Below are 22717 nucleotides of genomic sequence, written 5' to 3' on the forward strand. Positions count from 1 at the left end.
TGTCAAACAAAAGTCACAAGCTTTTATTTTGACACAAACAGGTTTCTGATCTACTTCCGTCAGTGAAGAGTCATCAGCTATACAAACTGTGGCGAGACTCGCCTGTCTGACGTCACAGCTGCACTTCTGTCCAGCAGAGGTCGCTGACACTGGAAGTCAAAGCAAGATTTCCCTAAACACACGTGTGTGTGTGTGTGTGTGTGTGTGTGTGTGTGTGTGTGTGTGTGTCCCTTCACGTATGGTTTGCATGTTGTTGATTTGCACACAAACAGATAAAGACAGCATGAGTGCTATTTCTAAACGAAGCATTAATAAGAAACAAGAGCTAAAAACACAGTTTGAAAATGATATTTTGGTTTGACGTTTGAAGGATAAATAAAGTACGACTTTGATTAAAGTTTTCAAATGAATGTTCACAAATCCATCGTATTCATGTTAAAAAGTCAATTTAACAAAGCAAATGTGCAGGGAGAGGTTAATAATAATAATAATAATAATAATGCAGATATACTTATAAACAATAACCAGTTCTTGACCACATGACCACAGATCTAAATAAAGCAGCATTATGTCAGACAGCTGTAATGATCTTTATCACTTGCTCTCTGAGAGGATGTGGGAACTGAACTGAACTGAACTGAACTGAACTGAATAAACAAAGCAGTAAACAAAGCAGTTCAGCCGTGGACGGATCTTTTATTTCAAATAAAGAGTGTCACACAGACAAACGTTAGAAAATGATTAAAAAAAACTGTTCAATAAATGGCAAAACAATTGCTCATCATACAAAAGCAGCATTTAATCACCAAATCATTTCATACGTTTGTTTTTTTTGTAACATTGAAATGAGATCACATAAAAGTCATATAGTAAGGCAACAAATATAATATATAATTATATAAAACCATTTTAATCAAAAGGTTTTTGTTACAGATATTTAACACAATGACAATGAAGATCATGTAGATTTATCATGAATGATCATTATTATTATTATTATTGTTATTATTAATAAAACCACCATAGTTACTGAATCAGTGACTTAAACCGACCTAAGAACAGTCTGAATGTGTTAGAATGTTCTGATTTAGACTCAATGCTGTTCACAGTTATTCAGTATTTCAGTTGTGAAGCAGTGAAGCTGTGGTGACGTCAGCAGTGCAACTCAAAATGCATCATGGGAAACGGGTCATGTAAATAAAGTGATAAAGTGATGAATGTTGATAAAGAACATTGCAATCCATTTTCTTCAAACGTCATTTTTGATCAATCCTATCTTTGAGTCCAGTTAACGTCATCGTGCGTCGTTCATGTGGTGAATCATCTTTTTTGTTGCCACGTGCAGCTCAAACAGTCGCTGTCCTCTCCCGAGCTTTCGTCCGGGTCTTTTCAGATCTGGTAGCAGGTTTTGGTTTAAAGGGTTTGGTCTGGATTGAAAACTGTTGCCGCGGGGGTTTAGAAGAAAGCGTGATTTGACCTGACCAGCTCTGACCTTTGAACTCTCTGCCCCGTGTGCCTCAGTCAGTGAAACATGGACAGACACAGCCGTTCTGTTGGACCCTGTTACGTTGTACGTTGAATGATATCACCTCACTTCCAGGTGGCGGCAGTGGCGCGGACTCCTGCACTCCCCTTGGTGCCCTTTGACCCCAGCGACTGACCTGAGCGACTCCGCAGGTCACGCTCGGCGTTCTCGCTCTGTGCCTGCTCCTCGTCGTACCTGCTGACACAGAGGAAGAGTTCAACGAGTCGCCAACGAGTCGACACTGTACCTTAAACTGTACATCATGAAGATGACATCAGCTGCTTCATTATTCACAGCTTCAGCTAAAACTGTGTGATTTCACAATGTTCAGCGTCAGCGTGTAAAAACTTCTCCTTCGAGCCGGATTTGAACCAGCGACCTAAGGATTCCTGATGCAGCCACTACAGTCCTCCGCTCTACCAACTGAGCTATCGAAGGGGCCACAGTGCACACCAGTTCACTGTGTGTGTCTGTGTGTGTGTGTGTGTGTGTGTAAGTGACACTCACAGAACCTGATAGTTGCCCAGAGCTTCACGAGGCGGGCTGCGGTTCCAGCGGCAGTCTGGGATTTCCCCGTTAGGTGTGACGATGTTGAGGGTGTCATTGATGAGGTTGTACTTCAGTATGCGGTCATTGGCCGTGCTGGAGGTCAGCGAGGGAGAGGCGTTGACCTTGAGGAGCGCAGACGTTACACATTTGACTTTAACACACACACAAAGACGTCCACAGCCTCCTAAAGTACTGTCAGGTATAAATGCTTCATTAAAAAAACACACTCATCACTCACACAGGAAATGGAACAGCTCATCTGACTGTGTTTGTGGCCCACCTTAGATTTGACACACACACACACACACACACACACACACACACACACACACACACACACAAACAGACGCACACACACAAACAGACACACACACAAAGATCAACCCCCGGGGCATTTAAAGAAAAGTCACTGTGAAAGCACGTCAGGTATCCTGGTGAAATATGCAACAGCTGCTTTTATGAGCAAGAAAAAACATGTTTATACAGCAGAGGTGGGGCCTCTGTGTGTGTGTGTGTGTGTGTGTGTGTGTGTGTGTGAGTGTGTGCGTGCGCTCACCTCGATGAGCCATGGCTTCAGCTTGTCATCGATGATGATGTCATACCCGTAACATTCAAAACAGTGCTTATCGTTGTTCATCACGGGCTGAGGGCAATAACACACAGACACAGAGTATTATAATAATAATAATAATAATAATAATGATAATAATGATAATAAATGTCAGCCTATGAGAGGAAACCATCACACGGACTCACAGCCACAGCTTTGAGCGACTGCACCACGATCCAGTGGATCTGGTCGAACAGTCGGCTCGTCACCTCCTTCCCTCTGGTGCTCTCCAGGTACAAGCGCAGGTTACTGACCGTCCACTTGCCTCCATGAACGTGGTTGTAGTCGTCCTGCGTTCAAAGACATTGGAATGTTATGTCACTAAATACTTACATATGACTTTCCTTTAACACTGATAGAGGGTGAAGCACTTACGCCATGTTTCTGGATGGCCACATTAGTGAGGTGTACAAACATGTTATCCAGTTCACTTGTGCTGGGCGTGTACTTCACTGTGCAGAAGCGACAGAAGCCCAGCTTGTACCTGACAGTAGTTAAAACACCACACACACACACACACACACACACACAGAAACTCACTATATACACGTGTATATATATATATATACAGTATATACAGATATTACTGAATAATAGGAGGCGGGGCTTACATATAGCACTTCAGAGGCCGATAGGTGGTCACCAAAACGTACAGACGCAGGTCAAACTTCTTCCCTCCTATCAGCAGAGGATTGTCGATGTACAGAGAGATGACGTACGCTTCTTTACCACTAGAGGCCGCCATAAACCTGGGGGCAGAAGGTAAGACACGGATTTGGAGCGTTTGCCGCAGCTGTGTGCGACAGAGACAAAGTGTTTGTTGACGTACGTGGAGGTGCGGCTGTCTCTGGACCACTTCTTTATCTGTGACAGTTTGTTGATGAGGAAGATGCCTTTGCCCTGGGCCTTCCCGCACGGCTTCATGATCCAGGTGCTGGACGGATTCTTACGAAACTCCTCCACAAACAAATTATAATCGGCCGGGAGCATGAAGGTCACAGGGACAAAATCTGCACAGAACACGGGAATGAAAAGTCAAACATGTGCGACTGTGCAGGTGCTGTAACACCACAATCTTCCCATCCATACCCAGATAAATGTACTTCCCGTTGTCGTCCTTCTCTGCCAGCGGGCTGCTCTCCTTCTCCAACTCCTTGCGGTAGCGTTTGATGTTCTTGATCATCAGGTCCTTCCTGGTCAGCTCATAGTGGTTTGGGAAGTGGTTCACCATCTGGTCGTCTGACAGGCGGTAGCCCGTGTCCACGCTGAAGACGTTCCTGATGGTCTGGATGCTCATCCTGCACGTTTATGTTGTTCATTCTGTTATACACTATAACACTATAACACTATATAACATTATACACGTGTGGAACATTACATGAGCGACTTTAGTCTTTCCTGTTTCATTATTATCTGAGGATTCTCCAGTTTGAGAAACACAAACCACTCGAGCTTTAATAAGTGACGACATTTGATAACAATTGTCTTTTCATTTTTTCATTGATGAAAATCATCAAAATGCCGTTTTCATGCATGGAAATCCTACCAGTAAAAGTTCCAGTCCTCATTTTCGGAGACTTGAAGCCAATCTCTCTTTTCAAAGTTGTTGATCAGCACTGATTTTTCGATGTCTGTCACCCACTTCACCTTTCCGGCCATGGTGCCTCCTCCCACTGTGGGAAAAATAAACACATCAGGAGGAGATGAACGACTGCTGCAGAGCTGCAACCAACCGTTATCTGCATCGTCGATTAATCAGTCGATCACTTTCTCCAGTGATCGTTTGGTCCATAAAGTGTTTGTTAAACCTGGAAATGTTGATGTTCTCAAATGTCGATGTTTTGCCCACAAACAAAATAAACTAGAACACATTCTATCATCATTTATATCATCATATATATCATTTTCAACATTTAATAACTTGTCTGTAGAATAATCCACAAGTGATCCAGAATTATTCTAAGGGACACGTGATCTTTCTACTCACGTGCATGTCTCTACTTATGAACTAATGAATACTTAATTACAAGCGCACAATCTCATAATGATGTCATTTTTCTTCTTTTCATGACGTCAGAATGAACGTTTCATATCATCAGGAGTCAGCTCCACAGAGGCGACCATTTTGGACCAGTATATTGTTACAGTAGCCCACAGTGGACAAACTACATGTCTGTTTTCAGTTCTTCATCAGTGTAGTGAGACGTGAGGGTCTAACGGTCACCTGCAACGTGCTGCTACCCGTTAATGTTGCTCAAGTCTACCTTTAATACACACTTAAACTATCTGAGAACACACTGAGAACACACTGAGAACACAGTGAGAACAGTGAGAACACAGTGAGAACACACTGAGAACACTGAGAACACACAGAACACTGAGAACACTAAGAACACTGAGAACACAGTGAGAACACACTGAGAACACTGAGAACACAGTGAGAACACACTGAGAACACAATGAGAACACACTGAGAACACAATGAGAACACAGTGAGAACAGTCATATTTACGGTGGAGCTTCTACCTGGAAATCGATGTCGGTAAAAGAGCCAGTCATCGGCGCCAGTTAGCCGGGCTGAGCTAAGCTGTTAGTGGGAAGCTGCTGCTGCTGATGATGATGATGATGCTGCTGCTGCTGCTGCTGCTGCCGCTGCCGCTGCTGCTGATGCTGCTGCTGATGATGCTGCTGCTGATGCTGCTGCTGCTGCAGAGGCCGGATTATCGTCACGCAGTGATGCAGTAATCTCAACACACCCCGCACACAGCACGCGCGCACACACACACGCACACACACACAGTCACCGCGGCAGCACAGTGTGTTAGCATCAGTGCTAACACCCCACGCCCCCCATGCTAGCGTTTTATGTTTCGCTAGCGAGCTAAAAGTCGAGTCACAGCGCGACGATGTATCGACAGACCGAGAGTCACCGCGACAGCGACGAAAACAAGAGACTATTCAGTACAAAAGCAAAGTCTTTGTCGTTATCTAACAACAACAACAACAACAACAACAACTAACCTGGTGTTTGATTTAAGTCAGAATACCGGGCACTGGGTCTTAAAATGGCACGAAATGAAACGGCCCCGTTAAGGGTTTGGTGTGTCTGGGAAAATAACCTAGCAACGGAGGACGCACTCATGTCATGAACACATAACACCAGCAGGGGTCAGTGTTGATTGTGAGGAACTGTGGGGTTCTGTCGTTGGGATCAATCTTGCATTGTTTTTCACAATATTTCAAAGTAAAGGTCTTTGTTTGATATGAAACTACATAAATCCACAATAAAAACAATTAAATGAACAAGAAACACAAAGTAAACAGTAAGTTTCATTTGGCGCGTTTATAAAACTGTGTCTGTATAAACAGTTTTGTCAGAACAAAATGACTTCTGTTTTCATTTTACTGCTAAAATAAGGGAATCCAAAATCATCAATTCATCTAAGTAAGTAAAACTAACTAAGTAAAAACAAAGTCAAAGGTGACATTACCACATATCACCAGCAGTGGTCAGTGTTGACAGTTTGTGGAATTGACATTAACATTAGGTACAGTATACTTCCTGTATAGATGAAGTTGTTGTTTTACTTTATCATTTTGTGAAAACATGTATAAATACATTTTTGGAAGATTTTCTGTCTTTTATTTTCATCAGGAAAAACCCAGAGGAATAAAACACTGGCTTGTGTTGATACTCTGTTATTAAACCAAGAGCATCCAGAAGGATTCATTGTGTCATGTAGTCACATCAGTGTCTGTCGTCACCTGATGTTAGGAGCTGCAGGTAAAAGGCGTGGCCAAACACATTTGTGGCAGTTGACCTGAGAGCACCGAGATTAAAGGACGCTGCTGTAAGTACTGGAGAAAATCATCATCTATGTTTATTATTTAACAGTAATACATTTGAATTACAATGTTTTTATATTTATCACAGGGCGGCGTCCACTTTAATCTACACAAAAGGTAGGATTGACTTTCTTTTTTGTTGAGCACACAGTACATGTTGACTGTCAGGTGACATTCATACGCCATGAATATCTGTATATGATATGAATGTGACATCATATATTAGTATATGAGTAAAAAGTGGTTTGTAAAGTTGAAATGAGTTGATGTTTGCAGTCATTGTCTATGTGATCTGGGCAGCACCTTTGTTTGCTTTGAGTTTTCTCTTCAGCTCTTTGTTGTGACAATACGGCAAACAACTCTATTTTAATGACATGATTCAGAATCACAATTCTGTGTGCGATTATACATCCAGATTTTTGTCAACGATATGTTTTTATGTTCAATTAACATTATTAAATTGTGGAGGATATTGCAGGATGTGTCAAAATACACACATTTAGTACATTTTATGATATAGAGTATATATATACATACATATATATATATTATGTATATATAATAATTCTAATTATGTACAGATTATTTGGAAGCAGACACATTTCTTGTTTTTTTTCTGTCAGGTTAGAGACAAAAGAGGCAGTTTGGTTGATTTGAGTTATGGAAATGGAACATTTGCATTTAGGCACAACAGGAACAGGTAGAGCAGCAGGTGTACGTCGATGTGCAGAGACACAAAGTAACAAGTCACACGGACATGTGCAATAAAGCGACAGTTTCCATAAATAGTCATAAATATCACATCCAGCTGGGGAGCGAGACACACTTGAAGAACACAGTAGTAAGTGGACGACAACGGCTGGACTTAATCCAGCAGATGATGTCATGTGTTCAAACCTAGGAGAGCCTGTTTTCACCTGGATTCTCCCCGCAGTAACACACCCGCCGCCTATCCTGGTAACGTGAGCCACTATTGACACAGCCTGTTAATGAACGTTAGGAGTGGAGCAAAGAGAGAGCACAAACACTCTCAAACACTCTCCAACACTCTCAAACACTCTCCAACCATGGCGCCATGATCCGTCCTGTCCTGCACGTTTCATGACATTTCTCTGACATTTGCATAATACTGGCTCTTCTCTGGCAGTAAACAAACATGGTGGAGCAAACAAGGCGTGAGAGTGGCGTGGTCTCTCTCCAGGCTGGACCTGGTGAGGTGGACACTGGGACCATGTTTGATATGAACCGCAGGTACAGTAGACGCCTTTCTCTCCTCACAGGTGTGTGTGTGTGTGTGTGTGTGTGTGTGTGTGTGTGTGTGTGTGACTGATGGCTGGCTCTTGATAATCACCTGCGTCTACACAATAGATTTATTTTGTGTAAAACCATATTTCCTTAAATGAATAAATTGGAATAAGTAGTGTAAATAAATAAAAATAAAATAAAATAAAAAACATTTGTGAGGAATCTAAGCAGCCCGAGCATTTTCTAGTAAGTACAGTATGTCGTATGATTTTCAAATATTCATTACAAATATCTCCTATGCCAAACTTGCACCCGTCTCCAATGTAACGTCCATACATGGATTTCTGCTCGTTCCTGATCTAGAATCAGTGACAGGACTGCTCGTGCTGTTGCTCGTCAACTGGCTGCGATTGGAGACCAGCTGGACCGGGAGTGGACCATCAGACAACCAAACCGGCTACCAACTCCTCTGCACATGCTGCGACCTGCACAGGTCCTGACCAGGACCATGTATCGGTAAAAAAACCCTAATAAAATAGTAGCTCTCCATTCACTCATCAGCTGTTCATGGCTGTAACCTGGTGTTGCTCTGTTCCAGGGACATTCACAACCAGTTGTGGGGCCTCCAGGGTCTCTCTGCTGCAGTGAAGGCCTGGGTCGTGACCTCTGTGCCTGGGCACGGCGTCCGCAGAGCTGAGGCCTGGACTGCTTGGGTAACATTGGTTTGTTTAATTATTGCAACTCCCAGACAAAATAAAACAGATATTTTCTATTTGCAAATTGAAAAACGAGTTATTTGGAAACCCACCTTAGTTTGTTCAGATTATCAGATTAAATCCTTCACTTTTGAAACAAGACCAAAAAAACACAATCTAAAAAATCATTCATCATTGTGCTGTTCAGACAAAACAGTCAAACACATGATCTAATAACTGTTATTAATATATAAAATGTAATTAATGCACAGATTTTCAACACTCATCGAACATCATGTCATTTAGCTTAGTATCATTACTTATATGATTTGTTTAAAGTTTCATTACATGAGGTGAGTTGTTTAGATTTAGATTAGAATCCTCAAGAAAGACCTGGAAGTGTTTAAAAGAAAGTGTTTTAATGTAGACAGTAAAGATTTATCAGCTAATTTAGCTCAGACGGTGGTGAGCTAACCACACATGCTCATGTTTGCAGCTAACATTAGAGCACAGCACATTCAGCTACATGTTACATTAGCTAACACCCCCTTCTTTTAGACACATACACTTTAATGTTTCTAGCTAATTTAGCTATACAGTAAATGAGCTAATACACCCTTTCTTTTTGGATGTGAGGTGGTGAGCTAACCATGCTAACATGTGCAGCTAACATTAGACACATACACTTTAATGTTTCTAGCTAATTTAGCTATACGGTAAATGAGCTAATACACCCCCTTCTTTTTGGATGTGAGGTGGTGAGCTAACCATGCTAACACGTGCAGCTAACATTAGACACATACACTTTAATGTTTCTAGCTAATTTAGCTATACGGTAAATGAGCTAATACACCCCCTTCTTTTTGGATGTGAGGTGGTGAGCTAACCATGCTAACACGTGCAGCTAACATTAGACACATGCACTTTAATGTTTCTAGCAAATTTAGCTATACGGTAAATGAGCTAATACACCCCCTTCTTTTTGGATGTGAGGTGGTGAGCTAACCATGCTAACATGTGCAGCTAACATTAGCAGCTGTGTTTTTTTCCTCGTTCATTCGCAGACACTGAACATGTGACTGATGACACTGAACATGTGACTGATGACACTGAACATGTGACTGATGACACTGAACATGTGACTGATGACGCTTCACTTGACAGGTTTCCAGCATGAACGCAGTAACGCGCAGTGACAGGAGCCGAGGAGCGGCGATGACTGTGGCTCTGGTGGCTCTGGTGGCTGCACTGACCCTCGTCAGTACCATGTGGACGGACTGGAGAGACTAAAGAGTCTTTAAGCACTTCTTCTTCTTCTTCTTCTTTTTAATTTGACAAAAAAAAAAGTTTGCAAATGAGTGAAAATGATTGCTAATTGATTTGTTTCTGCAGTTTACCTTGACTTCTCTTTTTATACTATATTAACGAGTGGTATCGAAGCTGACGCAGAAGACTGTGAGCTCAGTTCTGAGGCAACATAAGTGGAAAGTGTAGCACTGACACGTCGACGACCCGACGACCCGACGACTGGACTGTCGCTGGCCTGCAGTCTTTTGTATCAACATTAGTTTCTTACTGGTTTAAGAGGCGTGTTTTGTTTTTGTTTTTTTTACAGATGATATGTACCCTGGTTTAATATAAAATAAAAGGGAGCTGGACTTTCTGCTTTTCACATGATGCAAAATAAAGTTCATAATGACATAATGTGTTTGCAGTCGTATTTATTTAAAAAAACATCGTAATCATACAAACGTGCAGGTTGAGCTGCTCAGAGTCCACACATTATGTGCATTACTAGTCTTCAGAAGTGCTGACTTGCACCGGTGTGTATGTTTTGAAGGCCTTCATGTTGCACCTCTGAAGCGTGGCACCGAGCTGCTTTCCCGGGCCGACCTCGTAGGTGTGAGGGAACTTCTCGCCCTGCGCTCTCTCGTAGATCTGGTGCAGCGTCTGCTCCCACTTCACCGGCGACACCAGCTGCTTCACCAGCTGTCTGCGGACGTGACCCTCGCTCATGTAGCGTTTGCCGTCAACGTTTGAGTACACGTTGATCTCAGGACGCCGCACCTGGCCGGGAGAGAAGTTACACACTGTTTATGATGAAGGAGAAACATTTTATTAATAATCTTTGCACATTTACTTAAACAAGGAGACGTTTCTACTGAAAATATCAAATTAATCCTGAGCAAATGTGTGAATAATGTGGCAGATCATTTACGGCCATAACTTTAACACCTAATAACATTTTACTTTTGAGGTACGTGTGAGGTACGATGTGAGGTACGGTGTGTGAGGTACGTGGTGAGGTATGTGTGAGGTACGGTGTGAGGTACGATGTGAGGTACGGGGTGTGAGGTACAGGGTGTGACTGACCTCCACCTGTCTGAGGACGTCTCTCAGGGGCTCAGTGGCTGACGCCATCAGCTCCGTGTGAAAGGCTCCGCTGACAGGAAGAGGTTTGACTCTGGTGAACTGGAGACGTCTTGAGTTCTTCTGGAGGAAGTCCAGAGCCTGGAAGACAGCGGCGCTTGGATTACAGAGATATCTCACACACAACATGATGCAGCGCTGATGACTCGACAGAGAAACCTTAACACACATTGTGATCATCCATACCTGCTGGTGACCTGCGATGACCCTGCCGTCAGGAAACAGGAAGTTAGCCACGGAGCAAACCGGCGCCTCAATCCCTAAGGTCTTGCAGTGCTCTTTAGCTTGTACGCACGCACTTTGATACTGAGCCTGACGTTTACCGACCACCGACAACATCCCACTGGGAACCATGTCGGAGGCCTTCTGCATGGCCTCAGCGCGCACCTTCACCGCATACAGAGCTGGAAGACAGAGCAGAGCTCAGCGTGAACAAGTCACCGAGCGTCGTCATCGTCGTCATCACCACGTCATCATCACGTCATCATCACGTCATATTTACCCTCTGCAAAGTTCATGGCACCAGCGAACACCAGAGCAGCAAACTCTCCAACACTGAAACCTGCGGCGCCGACACACGACTCGATGGCCTGTGAAGAAAATAAACCCAGTAACACAGTTTACATTGCGCTGTTGTCATCGGGTAACATATAGTTAATATTAATACGTTTACGTAGTAATAATCTCCAATGTTATGTGAAGTGAGTGCATTATTTATTAGTTCTTACATGGATTTATAAATGAAAATAAACGCTCAAATACAAAGAAATTGTCATTTAAAATAAGAAGCACCAAAATCCATGGCTTTGAAAAAGGGAAACGTTAAATGTTTCTTTAAATGCAAGTGATTTATTTGGGTATTTTTGTTGGGTTTTTCTGCTCATATTCCAAATAATAACCAGCGACATTGAGCCTGAAACGAGCTTGAGTGACTTGAACGTGGTTCCACGGACCTGCGGGTTCTCGCAGCTCAGTCTCTCCACAGCAGCCAGAGACGTGACGAACACGGCGGGCTGACAGTGCACCGTCCTCGCCAGCTCGTCCTCGGGTCCCTGCAGACACAGAGTCCGGAGGTCGTAGCCGAGAATCTTCTGCGCCGCCGCGAACATCTCTTTCACGTTGGGATACTTGAACAATCCTCGACCCATGCCCACGAACTGGCTGCCCTGCCCGGGGAACAGGAACACGGAGCGGTCGCCCGGGTCCTTGCGGAGTCTGCGGGTCCGCTCCTCTTCCTCCTCCCCCTCCTCCCCCGGCGGCTGTGGCTCGGCGAGGGCTTCGAGCAGAGGCCGGTGAGAAGGCTCCGAGGAGCGGCGCTGACTGGAGGACAAACTCCTGCTCAGGGAGAGCGGAGCCCGCAGCCACACTCTGGAGGAGGCTGACGTCAACATGGTCAACACGCGTTAAAACGTCATCATCTGCGATTTAATCTGCGATTTCATCTGCTATAAACTCCGGTTTATCACCGACATGAGCCGGTGTGACACAGAGCAGGGCGCCACCATGCTGTTGGAAGTCAGGTGTCACTTTGTTTTGCTTCCGGGTCATTGTCCGGATCACAAATGTCACAGCGCCATCCTCAGGTCACATGATGTCATTCATTTAATTACGTGTGTGTGTGCGTGTAAACTAGGATAATCTTATATTCAATCTTGAAGAGATAAATAAATATTGAATTCAGTCAACAAGTAAATCAATTATGGTCAGTTGATCAATTATTAATAATTAGTTAATAATGTAATCATTTAATTTAAAGTTTTTACAATTGAATATTTATTTCTTTTTTATTTACCTCATTATGTGTTTTGTTTTTATTTGACATCTGTTTGTTTGTTTGTTTGTTTGTTTGTGAGCAACAAAACAAATCTATATATCTATATTCATTTATATAATCTTATAATAATATGTCGTAGCTCAATGTTAAATGTGTTGTTCTGCATCTGAAGAACTAATGAAAAAATGATAAATGTTGTAAATAAATGTCGCAGTGACGTTGTTTCCAGTTGTGATGTAATAAATGACGCCTGTGTTGTTGGATTATATCATGGATTATATCATGGATTATACGCGTGATGCTCTCGTTTGAAATGAAGCAACTCGACGACAGATTTCCCTCCTGCACATTTTCTTTATCTGTAAATGATTTGTTCAAATAAAGTGTCATTGCTCACTGAACGTGCTTTATTGTACAAAACTCTACGCTTTTAAAGTTTCCCATTTTATATGTAAATATAAAATGTTTTTATCTCTCAGTCTTACACAAACAACCGTTTCAAACTCTGCTTTGTCACATTTGTCCGTTGGGTTGGAGCGCTCTGACGGACAGGTGAGTGTCCTCCAGCTGCGTCTCCACCGTCCGCTCGTCCTCATTGGCCCGGTTCTTGAACTTGGAGATGAACTCGTTACTCGCCAGCGCTCCTTCTCGTTCAGGACACTGTTTTCTCACCGACGGACGTTGTTGCATGCGCTCTGCCAGAAAAAGACAAGCAAACAGATTGTGAGGTTTCTGTTTCCATGGTTTACGTTTCCATGGTTTACGTTTCCATGGTTTCTGTTTCCATGGTTTACGTTTCCATGGTTTCTGTTTCCATGGTTTACGTTTCCATGGTTTCTGTTTCCATGGTTTACGTTTCCATGGTTTCTGTTTCCATGGTTTCTGTTTCCATGGTTTCTGTTTCCATGGCAGAGTCAGAGTCAGACATGTGTCTCACTGTAGGAATATCAGGATCCACGTGCTTTATCACAGTTATGAGCGACTTTCATGTCTCATCAGTGTCATTATTATTATTATTAGAAATCTTTAGACAGAATGTGTGTGTGAGTGAGTGTGTGCGTGTGCGCGTGTGTGCGTGTGTGTGTGCGTGCGTGTGTGAACACTTCACCTCCAGGAGGGATGGGCGTCATCAGTCGGTTCAGCTGGACGTTCCAGTGTCTCACGTGTTGACTGGCGTTCCTCAGCTTCTCCTGAACCTCCTGAAAGCAGAAACATGTCATATCACACAAGCACGCACACACGCACACACACACACATGCACACGCACACACACACACAGGGCGTGGCTCTCACCTCCAGGTGCTGGTGGCTCCTCTGGCGAGACGCCTGCAGGTCCTGCAGCTCCTGGGAGGCTGAGAAGAGCACAGAGGGCGTGTCTGTGGCCGCCGTGCTCTGCTCTGAGGCCTCCTGCTTGGTGCTGAGGCTCTGCAGCGCCTCCTGCTGCTCCTTCAGGAGCTGGAACTGCTGCTTCTTCTCCTCCTCAGCCTGCAGCAGCCTGGACAGAGAGAGTGAGAAGACATCGTCTCTGTGTGTGTTTGCTTTCTGAAGCAGAAGATCACACACGCGGGGCGAACAGTGAGGGGGCGTGGGCGGGGGCGTGTGCATGCTCAGGGAAGGTGGGACCACACGTCAGGTCAAAGGTCAAAGGTCAAATCTGAACACAGACTTACACGTGTGGTGATGTCATTGTCTCCAGTGTCCGTCGCAAACAAAGATCCATAAATTTGCTTAAAAATCATAGAAACACAACGTGCTGCTCATGACATCATCATGTCGTCACCAGTGTGTGTGTGTGTGTGTGTGTGTGTGTGTCACGTATAAAAGCAGCGGTGATGTGATGTGATGTGATGTGTCTCACCCCTGTACCGTGTCTCACCCCTTGGCCGTGTCTCACCTCTCCAGCTCCTGTCTAGCTCGCTCCTCCTCCAGTCGAGCCTGGATCTCCATGTTGAGAGCAGCTTCCAGTTTCTGCTGCGTCAGCTCCAGCTCCTGAATCCTCTTCTTCTGCTCCTCAGACTCCTTTTCCTTCACCTGCATCTTAGCCTGCATGCTGTCTCTCAACTGGACACGTACACACACAGGCACACACACACACACACACAAACAAACACACGCACACACACACACACAAACACACGCACACACACAGGCACACACACACACACAAACACACGCGCGTGCACACACACACACACGCGCACACACACACACACGCACACACACAGGCACACACACACACACACTCTTCTTAAATCTTCAGGAGTCAAAAGCGTTTTCTCTACTAAAAACCAGTGAATTTTATAATGTCAATGTTTTCACGTTGTTCTCAGATCAGAGTCAGTGAGACGGTGTAAATGTGAGATTTTACCATCTCAGCCTCCTTCAGCTGTCTCTCCAGCTCCATCTGCACCTCCCTCTGTCTCCTCCTCTCCTTCTCCTCAGCCTCTCTCCTCAGGGTTTCTGACTCTCGCGCTTGCTGTGAAACACGGATGAATGGTCACATGAAGAACACGCGTGTTTGTTGCAGGAAAGCGTGTCCGCTCTCACCTGGATGATGCTTTCGATCTCCAGATCCTGTCGGTCTCTCTCCTTCTCCAGCTTGTCCAGCTGGTGGTCAGAGGCCTCGTCTGATTGGCTGCCGCAGCTGCCGCGGCTGCCGCGGCTGGGCTCGCGCTGGCTGTTCTGACGCTGCGTGCGTCGCTTCAGTTTGAGGTCGTGGTGAAGTGAGGACTTGCCCTCGTGCTGGAGACGGAGCGCGGTCTGAAGAGCTGAGAGTGAGGAGAACATGTGATGGAACATCTCATGGTTCTGAGTTCTGACACCATGTTGCTGCTGCATCATCTCATGAAACACCAGGACGAGCTCTCTCATCTTTTTACCCATCAATCAAGGTCATGTGAGCGAGGACAGAGAGGAACTGTGAATGATTCTTTTACCATAATCTGTCTCATGTTTAATCCTGAAACTGAACACAATAACACTCACAACATTCATTCATTCATTCATTCATCGTCTATCTCTTTATCTGACAGAGAGACAGACGAGCATTCACTCTCACACCTGCTGAAACACACGCACACACGGGGAGAACATGTGACCTCCACACATCCCATAATAAAGATAAACAAAGGAAACGATCAGAGAATAATAAGAAGAAGAAAAGACGATACTGCACCTTGAGTCCACTCCACCTTCTGCCTCTGGTCCACCGCGCTCATCTCAAACGTTTTGTTGTGAGTCTTCACACAGAAGAGACAGCGTTTGCCGTCCCTGTCTGCGAGAGTCTGAACACAGACGGGTGACAGTGAGACTCAGAGACTCAGAGACAGTGATGAGACATGTGTCCACACCTACCTCGATGACACAGGTCTTGTCCAGCAGGATTTCTCCCTTCTTGTCTTTCATGTCCTCGCTGACGTAGTACTCCATGGACTGAGGCTTCAGCACAAACCAGCGCTCGGTCCAGTTCCTGCGCAGATGTCCCTTCTTCCACATGTAACCCTTCAAAGAGAAGTCAGCGTTAGGAACAGAAGAGCGTTCACACACAGATGGAAGGTCCCGCGGGCGAGCTCACCCTCTTTAACACGCCGTGATACATCTCCAGAAAGACGTCGTTCAGAGCCACGGTGAAGGCCTCGGCGCTCGGCACCTTCAGCAGCCGCCGTGCGTTCACGTGCTCCAGGAACGTCCACAGAGACGTTCCGTCCTCCACTGTGGCACACTGGGACATCACGTCGTCCAGCAGCTTCCCGTCCCACTCCACGTTCATGGCTGTGGAGATCTTCTTCAGCAGATATTCCACCTGCATGAACACACACCACAGTTCTGTCACAGAGGGAGTTTATTTTGGTCTGTCGGGAGGAAACCACGAGCATTATGGAGGAAGTGCAGGAAGGAAGAGACTCATTAACGGACTCTTTGCTCTGCTCTGAGACACACTCACATTTTGTTGAGTCTACTTCATGTATTTCTAACAATTAGAAAATGTCTCTGAAGCTTCTCAATCATCTCCAGCTGTTACTTCAGAGTTCAGGGTTCAATTCCAGCTTTCATTCCTCTGTCTTTGTTTGTTCTTAAAGTTAAAAGTAGAGCTGAAACAATGAACCGATTAATAATCGATCACTAAATGAATCGACAACTATTTTGATCATCGTTTCATCGGTTTGAAGCTTTTTTCATGATTAAAACAACATTTCTGATTGTTTAAACTTCTTAAATGTGAATATTTTCTTATTTTCTTTGCTCTGGAAAACAAAGAAATCATTCAAAGTCAATCATTTTGGTTTGTGGACGAAACAAGACATTTGAGGACATCATCATGACCTGAAGTTTACCTCCTCTTCACCCTGAGCTGAAGTTTACCTCCTCTTCACCCTGACCTGAAGTTTACCTCCTCTTCACCCTGAGCTGAAGTTTACCTCCTCTTCACCCTGACCTGAAGTTTACCTCCTCTTCACCCTGAGCTGAAGTTTACCTCCTCTTCACCCTGACCTGAAGTTTGCCTCCTCTTCACCCTGACCTGAAGTTTACCTCCTCTTCACCCTGACCTGAAGTTTACCTCCTCTTCACCCTGAGCTGAAGTTTACCTCCTCTTCATCATGACCTGAAGTTTACCACCTCTTCACCCTGACCTGAAGTTTACCTCCTCTTCACCCTGAGCTGAAGTTTACCTCCTCTTCACCCTGAGCTGAAGTTTACCTCCTCTTCATCATGAGCTGAGAGTTTACCTCCTCTTCACACTGAGCTGAAGTTTACCTCCTCTTCATCATGAGCTGAAGTTTACCTCCTCTTCACCCTGAGCTGAAGTTTACCTCCTCTTCATCATGACCTGAAGTTTACCACCTCTTCACCCTGACCTGAAGTTTACCTCCTCTTCACCCTGAGCTGAAGTTTACCTCCTCTTCATCATGACCTGAAGTTTACCACCTCTTCACCCTGACCTGAAGTTTACCTCCTCTTCACCCTGACCTGAAGTTTACCTCCTCTTCATCATGACCTGAAGTTTACCTCCTCTTCACCCTGACCTGAAGTTTACCTCCTCTTCATCATGACCTGAAGTTTACCTCCTCTTCATCATGACCTGAAGTTTACCTCCTCTTCACCCTGACCTGAAGTTTACCTCCTCTTCACCCTGACCTGAAGTTTACCTCCTCTTCACACTGAGCTGAAGTTTACCTCCTCTTCACCCTGACCTGAAGTTTACCTCCTCTTCACCATGAGCTGAAGTTTACCTCCTCTTCATCATGACCTGAAGTTTACCTCCTCTTCATCATGAGCGGAGAGTTTACCTCCTCTTCACACTGAGCTGAAGTTTACCTCCTCTTTACCCTGAGCTGAAGTTTACCTCCTCTTCATCATGAGCTGAAGTTTACCTCCTCGTTACCCTGAGCTGAGAGTTTACCTCCTCTTCATCATGAGCTGAAGTTTACCTCCTCTTCACACTGAGCTGAGAGTTAACCTCCTCATCACCCTGAGCTGAGAGTTTACCTCCTCGTTACCCTGAGCTGAGAGTTTACCTCCTCTTCATCATGAGCTGAGAGTTTACCTCCTCTTCATCATGAGCTGAGAGTTTACCTCCTCTTCATCATGAGCTGAGAGTTTACCTCCTCTGGGATCATCTCCAGTGGATAGGTGTCCTCTGACAGAAGGTTGAATAGACAGAAGAGCTTGAAACAGCTTCTCTCTGACAGCAGCTGTGGCACCGCCCTGTAGTTCTTCTTCATCGTCATCATCCAGCACAGGTCATCAAACTTCTCCTTGTCGAACATCCCGTCTTTGACCTGACAAACGTGATGGCGTGGTTCCTCAGTATTATGGGATGTTCAGTATGGATGGTCAGTAGAGGAGAACGACTGATGTGTAAATACCTTGTCCAGGATGTATCTGTTGAGGTAGGGCATGTAGCCGTGATTAGACACCGGGCCGCCGTCATCGTCCTGGAAGTGTTCCTCCAGAGCCACGGGGTCGTGAGGGATGTTCAGCACCGTGTACAGGTTATGGGACAGCACCTGAGGAACACACAGGTCATGTGACGGCACACAGGTCATGTGACGGCACACAGGTCATGTGACGGCACACAGGTCATGTGACAGCACCTGAGGAACACACAGGTCATGTGACGGCACACAGGTCATGTGACGGCACACAGGTCATGTGACAGCACTTGAGGAACACACAGGTCATGTGACGGCACACAGGTCATGTGACGGCACACAGGTCATGTGACGGCACACAGGTCATGTGACGGCACACAGGTCATGTGACAGCACACAGGTCATGTGACAGCACACAGGTCATGTGACGGCACCTGAGGAACGCACAGGTGAGCAGGAAGTTAGGTAGATTAGGTAAGGAAAGAGGAAGGCCGGGAGGAAGGAAGGAAGGAAGGAAGGTGGGTAGGTAAGTAGGTAAGATAGTAGTATGTAAACAGTCTGTAGGTAACGGTTAAGTAGTTAGATGAGGAGTCAGAGTCGGTCAGTGGGTAGTTTATTATTGTTTATTAAGTGGATCACTTTATTATTCCAAAAATGAAAATGTTGTCGCAGCCAAACAAGAGGAATAAGAGTGTGTGTGTGTGAGTGTGTGAGTGTGTGTGAGTGTGTGAGCGTGTGTGAGTGTGTGAGCGTGTCAGGACAGCTTTCCCTGGATTCTTCTGTGCTGTGGAGGCTCATGTATGAACATGTATGAACTGGACAGACAGACAGACAGACAGACAGCAGGACAGACAGACAGCATCACACACACAGGACTCACTGACAGAATAAAGTTAGTAAAATAACAACAACACCCTGACTGTGAGGTCTGTAGAGGTTCAGTCTGAGCCGCAGGAAAAGCTGGACTTTGCTCTGGTCTGAGCAGGTTTAGAGTCTGAAAGGGATTTAGTTTGTTTGTCATGGATTTCCCGCTGTTACCCTGATATTATTATTATTATTATCATTATTATTATTATTATTATTATTATACCACACACACACACACACACAACTGTAGAACTACACTGACGTACACATGAAGTCAATGCAGTGCAGCGTAAACACGTCGTTATAAAGTATGTGTGTGTGTGTCAGTTTCCTGCTTACCTTCAGCTGTGACTTGGACACTTTTCCACACTTCTCCACGTCCAGAGACGTGAACGCGTACCAGATGGACTTGAGGAGTTCGGATTTGAAGTCCATTTCTCGGTTTCTACATTCTCCAGACGCAGCTGCTAACCCTAACCCTGCGGACGGAGAATGTGGCGCGTGGCGCAGTCAGAGGCGACAGTGAGTCAGATGAAGCGCAGACAGCTGAGTCTGGAGTCCACGCGCGTCACTTTACCCACACACAAGCATCAGACACTCACATCCACGCTGCGTGTTTTCTCAATCTAAAATCCCCCAAAAACTAAAACCACAGTAAATGAGATCAGTCAGTGTTGTTATCTGATAGAAGAAGGTTACGGACACGCCCATGACCCACCTCGAGTGCACGTGCCCTCAAGCTATACATTCATTTCAGCACAATGACATGGACATGAGAACATGTCCAGAGACATGAGAACGTGTCCAGAGACATGAGAACAGGCTGGTCAGAATTATCACACAAAAAACTGAGCTCGGTTTAATGAAGATGAAGTTAAACTTTACTTATCTGAACATGAGCTGGGTTTAATGAAGATGAAGTTAAACTTTACTTATCTGAACATGAGCTGGGTTTAATGAAGATGAAGTTAAACTTTACTTATCTGAACATGAGCTGGGTTTAATGAAGATGAAGTTAAACTTTACTTATCTGAACATGAGCTCGGTTTAATGAAGATGAAGTTAAACTTTACTTATCTGAACATGAGCTCGGTTTAATGAAGATGAAGTTAAACTTTACTTATCTGAACATGAGCTGGGTTTAATGAAGATGAAGTTAAACTTTACTTATCTGAACATGAGCTCGGTTTAATGAAGATGAAGTTAAACTTTACTTATCTGAACATGAGCTCGGTTTAATGAAGATGAAGTAAAACTTTACTTATCTGAACATGAGCTCGGTTTAATGAAGATGAAGTTAAACTTTACTTATCTGAACATGAGCTGGGTTTAATGAAGATGAAGTTAAACTTTACTTATCTGAACATGAGCTGGGTTTAATGAAGATGAAGTTAAACTTTACTTATCTGAACATGAGCTGGGTTTAATGAAGATGAAGTTAAACTTTACTTATCTGAACATGAGCTGGGTTTAATGAAGATGAAGTTAAACTTTACTTATCTGAACATGAGCTCGGTTTAATGAAGATGAAGTTAAACTTTACTTATCTGAACATGAGCTCGGTTTAATGAAGATGAAGTTAAACTTTACTTATCTGAACATGAGCTCGGTTTAATGAAGATGAAGTTAAACTTTACTTATCTAAACATGAGCTCGGTTTAATGAGGATGAAGTTAAACTTTACTTATCTAAACATGAGCTGGGTTTAATGAAGATGAAGTTAAACTTTACTTATCTAAACATGAGCTCGGTTTAATGAGGATGAAGTTAAACTTTACTTATCTAAACATGAGCTCGGTTTAATGAGGATGAAGTTAAACTTTACTTATCTAAACATGAGCTCGGTTTAATGAGGATGAAGTTAAACTTTACTTATCTAAACATGAGCTCGGTTTAATGAAGATGAAGTTAAACTTTACTTATCTAAACATGAGCTGGGTTTAATGAAGATGAAGTTAAACTTTACTTATCTAAACATGAGCTGGGTTTAATGAAGATGAAGTTAAACTTTACTTATCTGAACATGAGCTGGGTTTAATGAAGATGCAGTTAAACTTTACTTATCTGAACATGAGCTGGGTTTAATGAAGATGAAGTTAAACTTTACTTATCTAAACATGAGCTCGGTTTAATGAAGATGAAGTTTAACTTTAATATGAAGACAAAAATGACAATGACAGTAAAACTGGAGAGTTTCTGTTCTGTTAGAGGTGATTCAATAAATAATTTTATTTCCTATGTTTGCACCTTAGCTGAGGATTTCTATGTTGTTCTGTTCTATAATTTGATGTCTGGATGAAAAGCACAAACAGACTGCTCCAACTGTGTTTCTATTGACTGTATAAATCAGCTGATTCCAACATATGATGGAAGTGAAAAACCCAGGAAAAATGGGTTAAACGAGGACCGTGGGACAGAAAGCATCCACAGGCCTCGTTAGAGCCTGATGTAGGTTAATCAATACCATAATTAGGTCATGAAAATGGTCGTGGTTGTTCAGAGGCCACAGAACAAAATGTGTCGACATGGATGTTTTAATAAAAGACACAGTTTGATGTTCCCAGTGATCACAGCAGGGTTTTCTGTTCCATGTGAACGCATCAATGCTGTGTGTCATGGTCTAATCACCACTGTATCAGCTGTCATTCACTCACAGCCATGATTGGGAGTTACACGGCCAGAGGCCTCATGTGAGCATCGAGCATCGTTTGTTCCACGGCCAGTAAAACACAAGCCGACACCTTTCTAAAAACCACGTCGGCCACTTGTTTCCACAATAACTGAGGTAAAAACTTTATAAAGAAAGCTCTTTATGAGATTGCAGCAATTCACACAAGTTTAATATCCATATACACACACACACACACACAGACTATTACATTACTATTACATCCATAACATCACAGGTGCACAATATCAAAGAGCAGCAGACCTCCACATTCCCAGGGTTTCAATCAATATCATAGTAATGAGGCAAAGATTTCCTTATAGTTTATAGTTGTAGTTTACAGTTTCATTCATGCTTGGTTGCACTGTTGTAATCATTAGAATGGATTTACATTACTGAATAATATTAAATGATACGTGTGTCACAGCGAACGACCAAATTTTCCTCATGAGACGTGAACCACTTTCTTTTTTTCAGCATGGGGAAAACCACGTTTATATTCTTTAGAATAAGTACTCAAAAATAAGTAAATTTTTGCTACGAAGCAGTGGAAAAGATTGGTTCTCTGTGCGGTTTTTGCCTTTTTCTTGAAGCTCCATCCAGCAAAGATTAGCTTTGTCCAACCTGCACGTATA

General features: G+C 43.9%; 4 protein-coding genes and 1 non-coding gene across 7 annotated transcripts; 1 reads left to right on the forward strand and 4 right to left on the reverse strand.

Moving 5' to 3' along the window:
• Window positions 1-676: 676 nt before the first annotated feature.
• On the reverse strand, window positions 677-5853 carry ttll1 (tubulin tyrosine ligase-like family, member 1). 3 transcript variants are annotated; one of them, XM_058625878.1, is made up of 11 exons: window positions 5706-5853; window positions 5211-5390; window positions 4231-4357; window positions 3774-3982; window positions 3514-3694; window positions 3296-3433; window positions 3060-3168; window positions 2831-2974; window positions 2631-2717; window positions 2033-2196; window positions 677-1723 (listed from the first exon to the last, which is right to left on the reverse strand). In XM_058625878.1, the coding sequence occupies exons 3-11, from the start codon at window positions 4341-4343 to the stop codon at window positions 1591-1593; spliced, it is 1278 nt and encodes a 425-aa protein (XP_058481861.1). In that variant the 5' UTR covers window positions 4344-4357; window positions 5211-5390; window positions 5706-5853; the 3' UTR covers window positions 677-1590. The 3 variants fall into 3 exon arrangements, with proteins under 3 accessions (XP_058481861.1, XP_058481860.1, XP_058481862.1); XM_058625877.1 differs by having other exon boundaries at window positions 5211-5430; XM_058625879.1 differs by lacking the exon at window positions 5706-5853 and having other exon boundaries at window positions 677-1720; window positions 5211-5674.
• trnay-gua (transfer RNA tyrosine (anticodon GUA)) lies at window positions 1877-1963 on the reverse strand. The gene is given in 2 exon segments: window positions 1877-1912; window positions 1927-1963. It is a non-coding gene; the product is annotated as a tRNA-Tyr (tRNA).
• A 562-nt stretch (window positions 5854-6415) lies between the features above and the next one.
• On the forward strand, window positions 6416-10174 carry bik (BCL2 interacting killer). The gene is made up of 6 exons (XM_058625881.1): window positions 6416-6535; window positions 6619-6647; window positions 7678-7781; window positions 8139-8291; window positions 8374-8488; window positions 9635-10174. The coding sequence occupies exons 3-6, from the start codon at window positions 7687-7689 to the stop codon at window positions 9758-9760; spliced, it is 489 nt and encodes a 162-aa protein (XP_058481864.1). The 5' UTR covers window positions 6416-6535; window positions 6619-6647; window positions 7678-7686; the 3' UTR covers window positions 9761-10174.
• Window positions 10175-10178: 4 nt separating this feature from the next.
• mcat (malonyl CoA:ACP acyltransferase (mitochondrial)) lies at window positions 10179-12349 on the reverse strand. The gene is made up of 5 exons (XM_058625880.1): window positions 11854-12349; window positions 11403-11490; window positions 11087-11304; window positions 10844-10981; window positions 10179-10537 (listed from the first exon to the last, which is right to left on the reverse strand). The coding sequence occupies exons 1-5, from the start codon at window positions 12289-12291 to the stop codon at window positions 10265-10267; spliced, it is 1155 nt and encodes a 384-aa protein (XP_058481863.1). The 5' UTR covers window positions 12292-12349; the 3' UTR covers window positions 10179-10264.
• Window positions 12350-13058: 709 nt separating this feature from the next.
• On the reverse strand, window positions 13059-20092 carry def6c (DEF6 guanine nucleotide exchange factor c). Its single transcript, XM_058626318.1, has 12 exons — window positions 19754-20092; window positions 18542-18682; window positions 18278-18454; window positions 16249-16476; window positions 16029-16175; window positions 15850-15958; window positions 15222-15442; window positions 15043-15150; window positions 14569-14735; window positions 13968-14169; window positions 13783-13873; window positions 13059-13369 (listed from the first exon to the last, which is right to left on the reverse strand). The coding sequence occupies exons 1-12, from the start codon at window positions 19847-19849 to the stop codon at window positions 13188-13190; spliced, it is 1869 nt and encodes a 622-aa protein (XP_058482301.1). The 5' UTR covers window positions 19850-20092; the 3' UTR covers window positions 13059-13187.
• Between the last annotated feature and the right edge of the window lie 2625 nt (window positions 20093-22717).

This window comes from Solea solea, chromosome 3 (assembly GCF_958295425.1).
Source record: "Solea solea chromosome 3, fSolSol10.1, whole genome shotgun sequence".
Classification (NCBI taxonomy): Eukaryota; Metazoa; Chordata; class Actinopteri; order Pleuronectiformes; family Soleidae; genus Solea; species Solea solea.

Bases quoted from the DNA above. Each gene is read 5' to 3' on its own strand.
- def6c (XM_058626318.1), bottom strand. From the start codon at position 19,849: ATGGACTTCAAATCCGAACTCCTCAAGTCCATCTGGTACGCGTTCACG. The intron at 18,683-19,753 runs GTAAGCAGGAAA...TGTGTTCCTCAG, and splicing joins TGTCCAAGTCACAGCTGAAG to GTGCTGTCCCATAACCTGTA. The intron at 14,170-14,568 runs GTGAGACACGGC...CTCTCTGTCCAG, and splicing joins GCTAGACAGGAGCTGGAGAG to GCTGCTGCAGGCTGAGGAGG.
- ttll1 (XM_058625878.1), bottom strand. From the start codon at position 4,343: ATGGCCGGAAAGGTGAAGTGGGTGACAGACATCGAAAAATCAGTGCTG. The intron at 3,434-3,513 runs GTACGTCAACAA...TTCTGCCCCCAG, and splicing joins AGAGACAGCCGCACCTCCAC to GTTTATGGCGGCCTCTAGTG. The intron at 3,169-3,295 runs GTAAGCCCCGCC...AACTACTGTCAG, and splicing joins CGGCCTCTGAAGTGCTATAT to GTACAAGCTGGGCTTCTGTC.
- bik (XM_058625881.1), top strand. From the start codon at position 7,687: ATGGTGGAGCAAACAAGGCGTGAGAGTGGCGTGGTCTCTCTCCAGGCT. The intron at 7,782-8,138 runs GTACAGTAGACG...TTCCTGATCTAG, and splicing joins ATGTTTGATATGAACCGCAG to AATCAGTGACAGGACTGCTC. The intron at 8,292-8,373 runs GTAAAAAAACCC...GCTCTGTTCCAG, and splicing joins CTGACCAGGACCATGTATCG to GGACATTCACAACCAGTTGT.
- mcat (XM_058625880.1), bottom strand. From the start codon at position 12,291: ATGTTGACGTCAGCCTCCTCCAGAGTGTGGCTGCGGGCTCCGCTCTCC. The intron at 11,491-11,853 runs GTCCGTGGAACC...TTTTCTTCACAG, and splicing joins TGAGCTGCGAGAACCCGCAG to GCCATCGAGTCGTGTGTCGG. The intron at 11,305-11,402 runs GTAAATATGACG...TCTGTCTTCCAG, and splicing joins TGCCATGAACTTTGCAGAGG to CTCTGTATGCGGTGAAGGTG.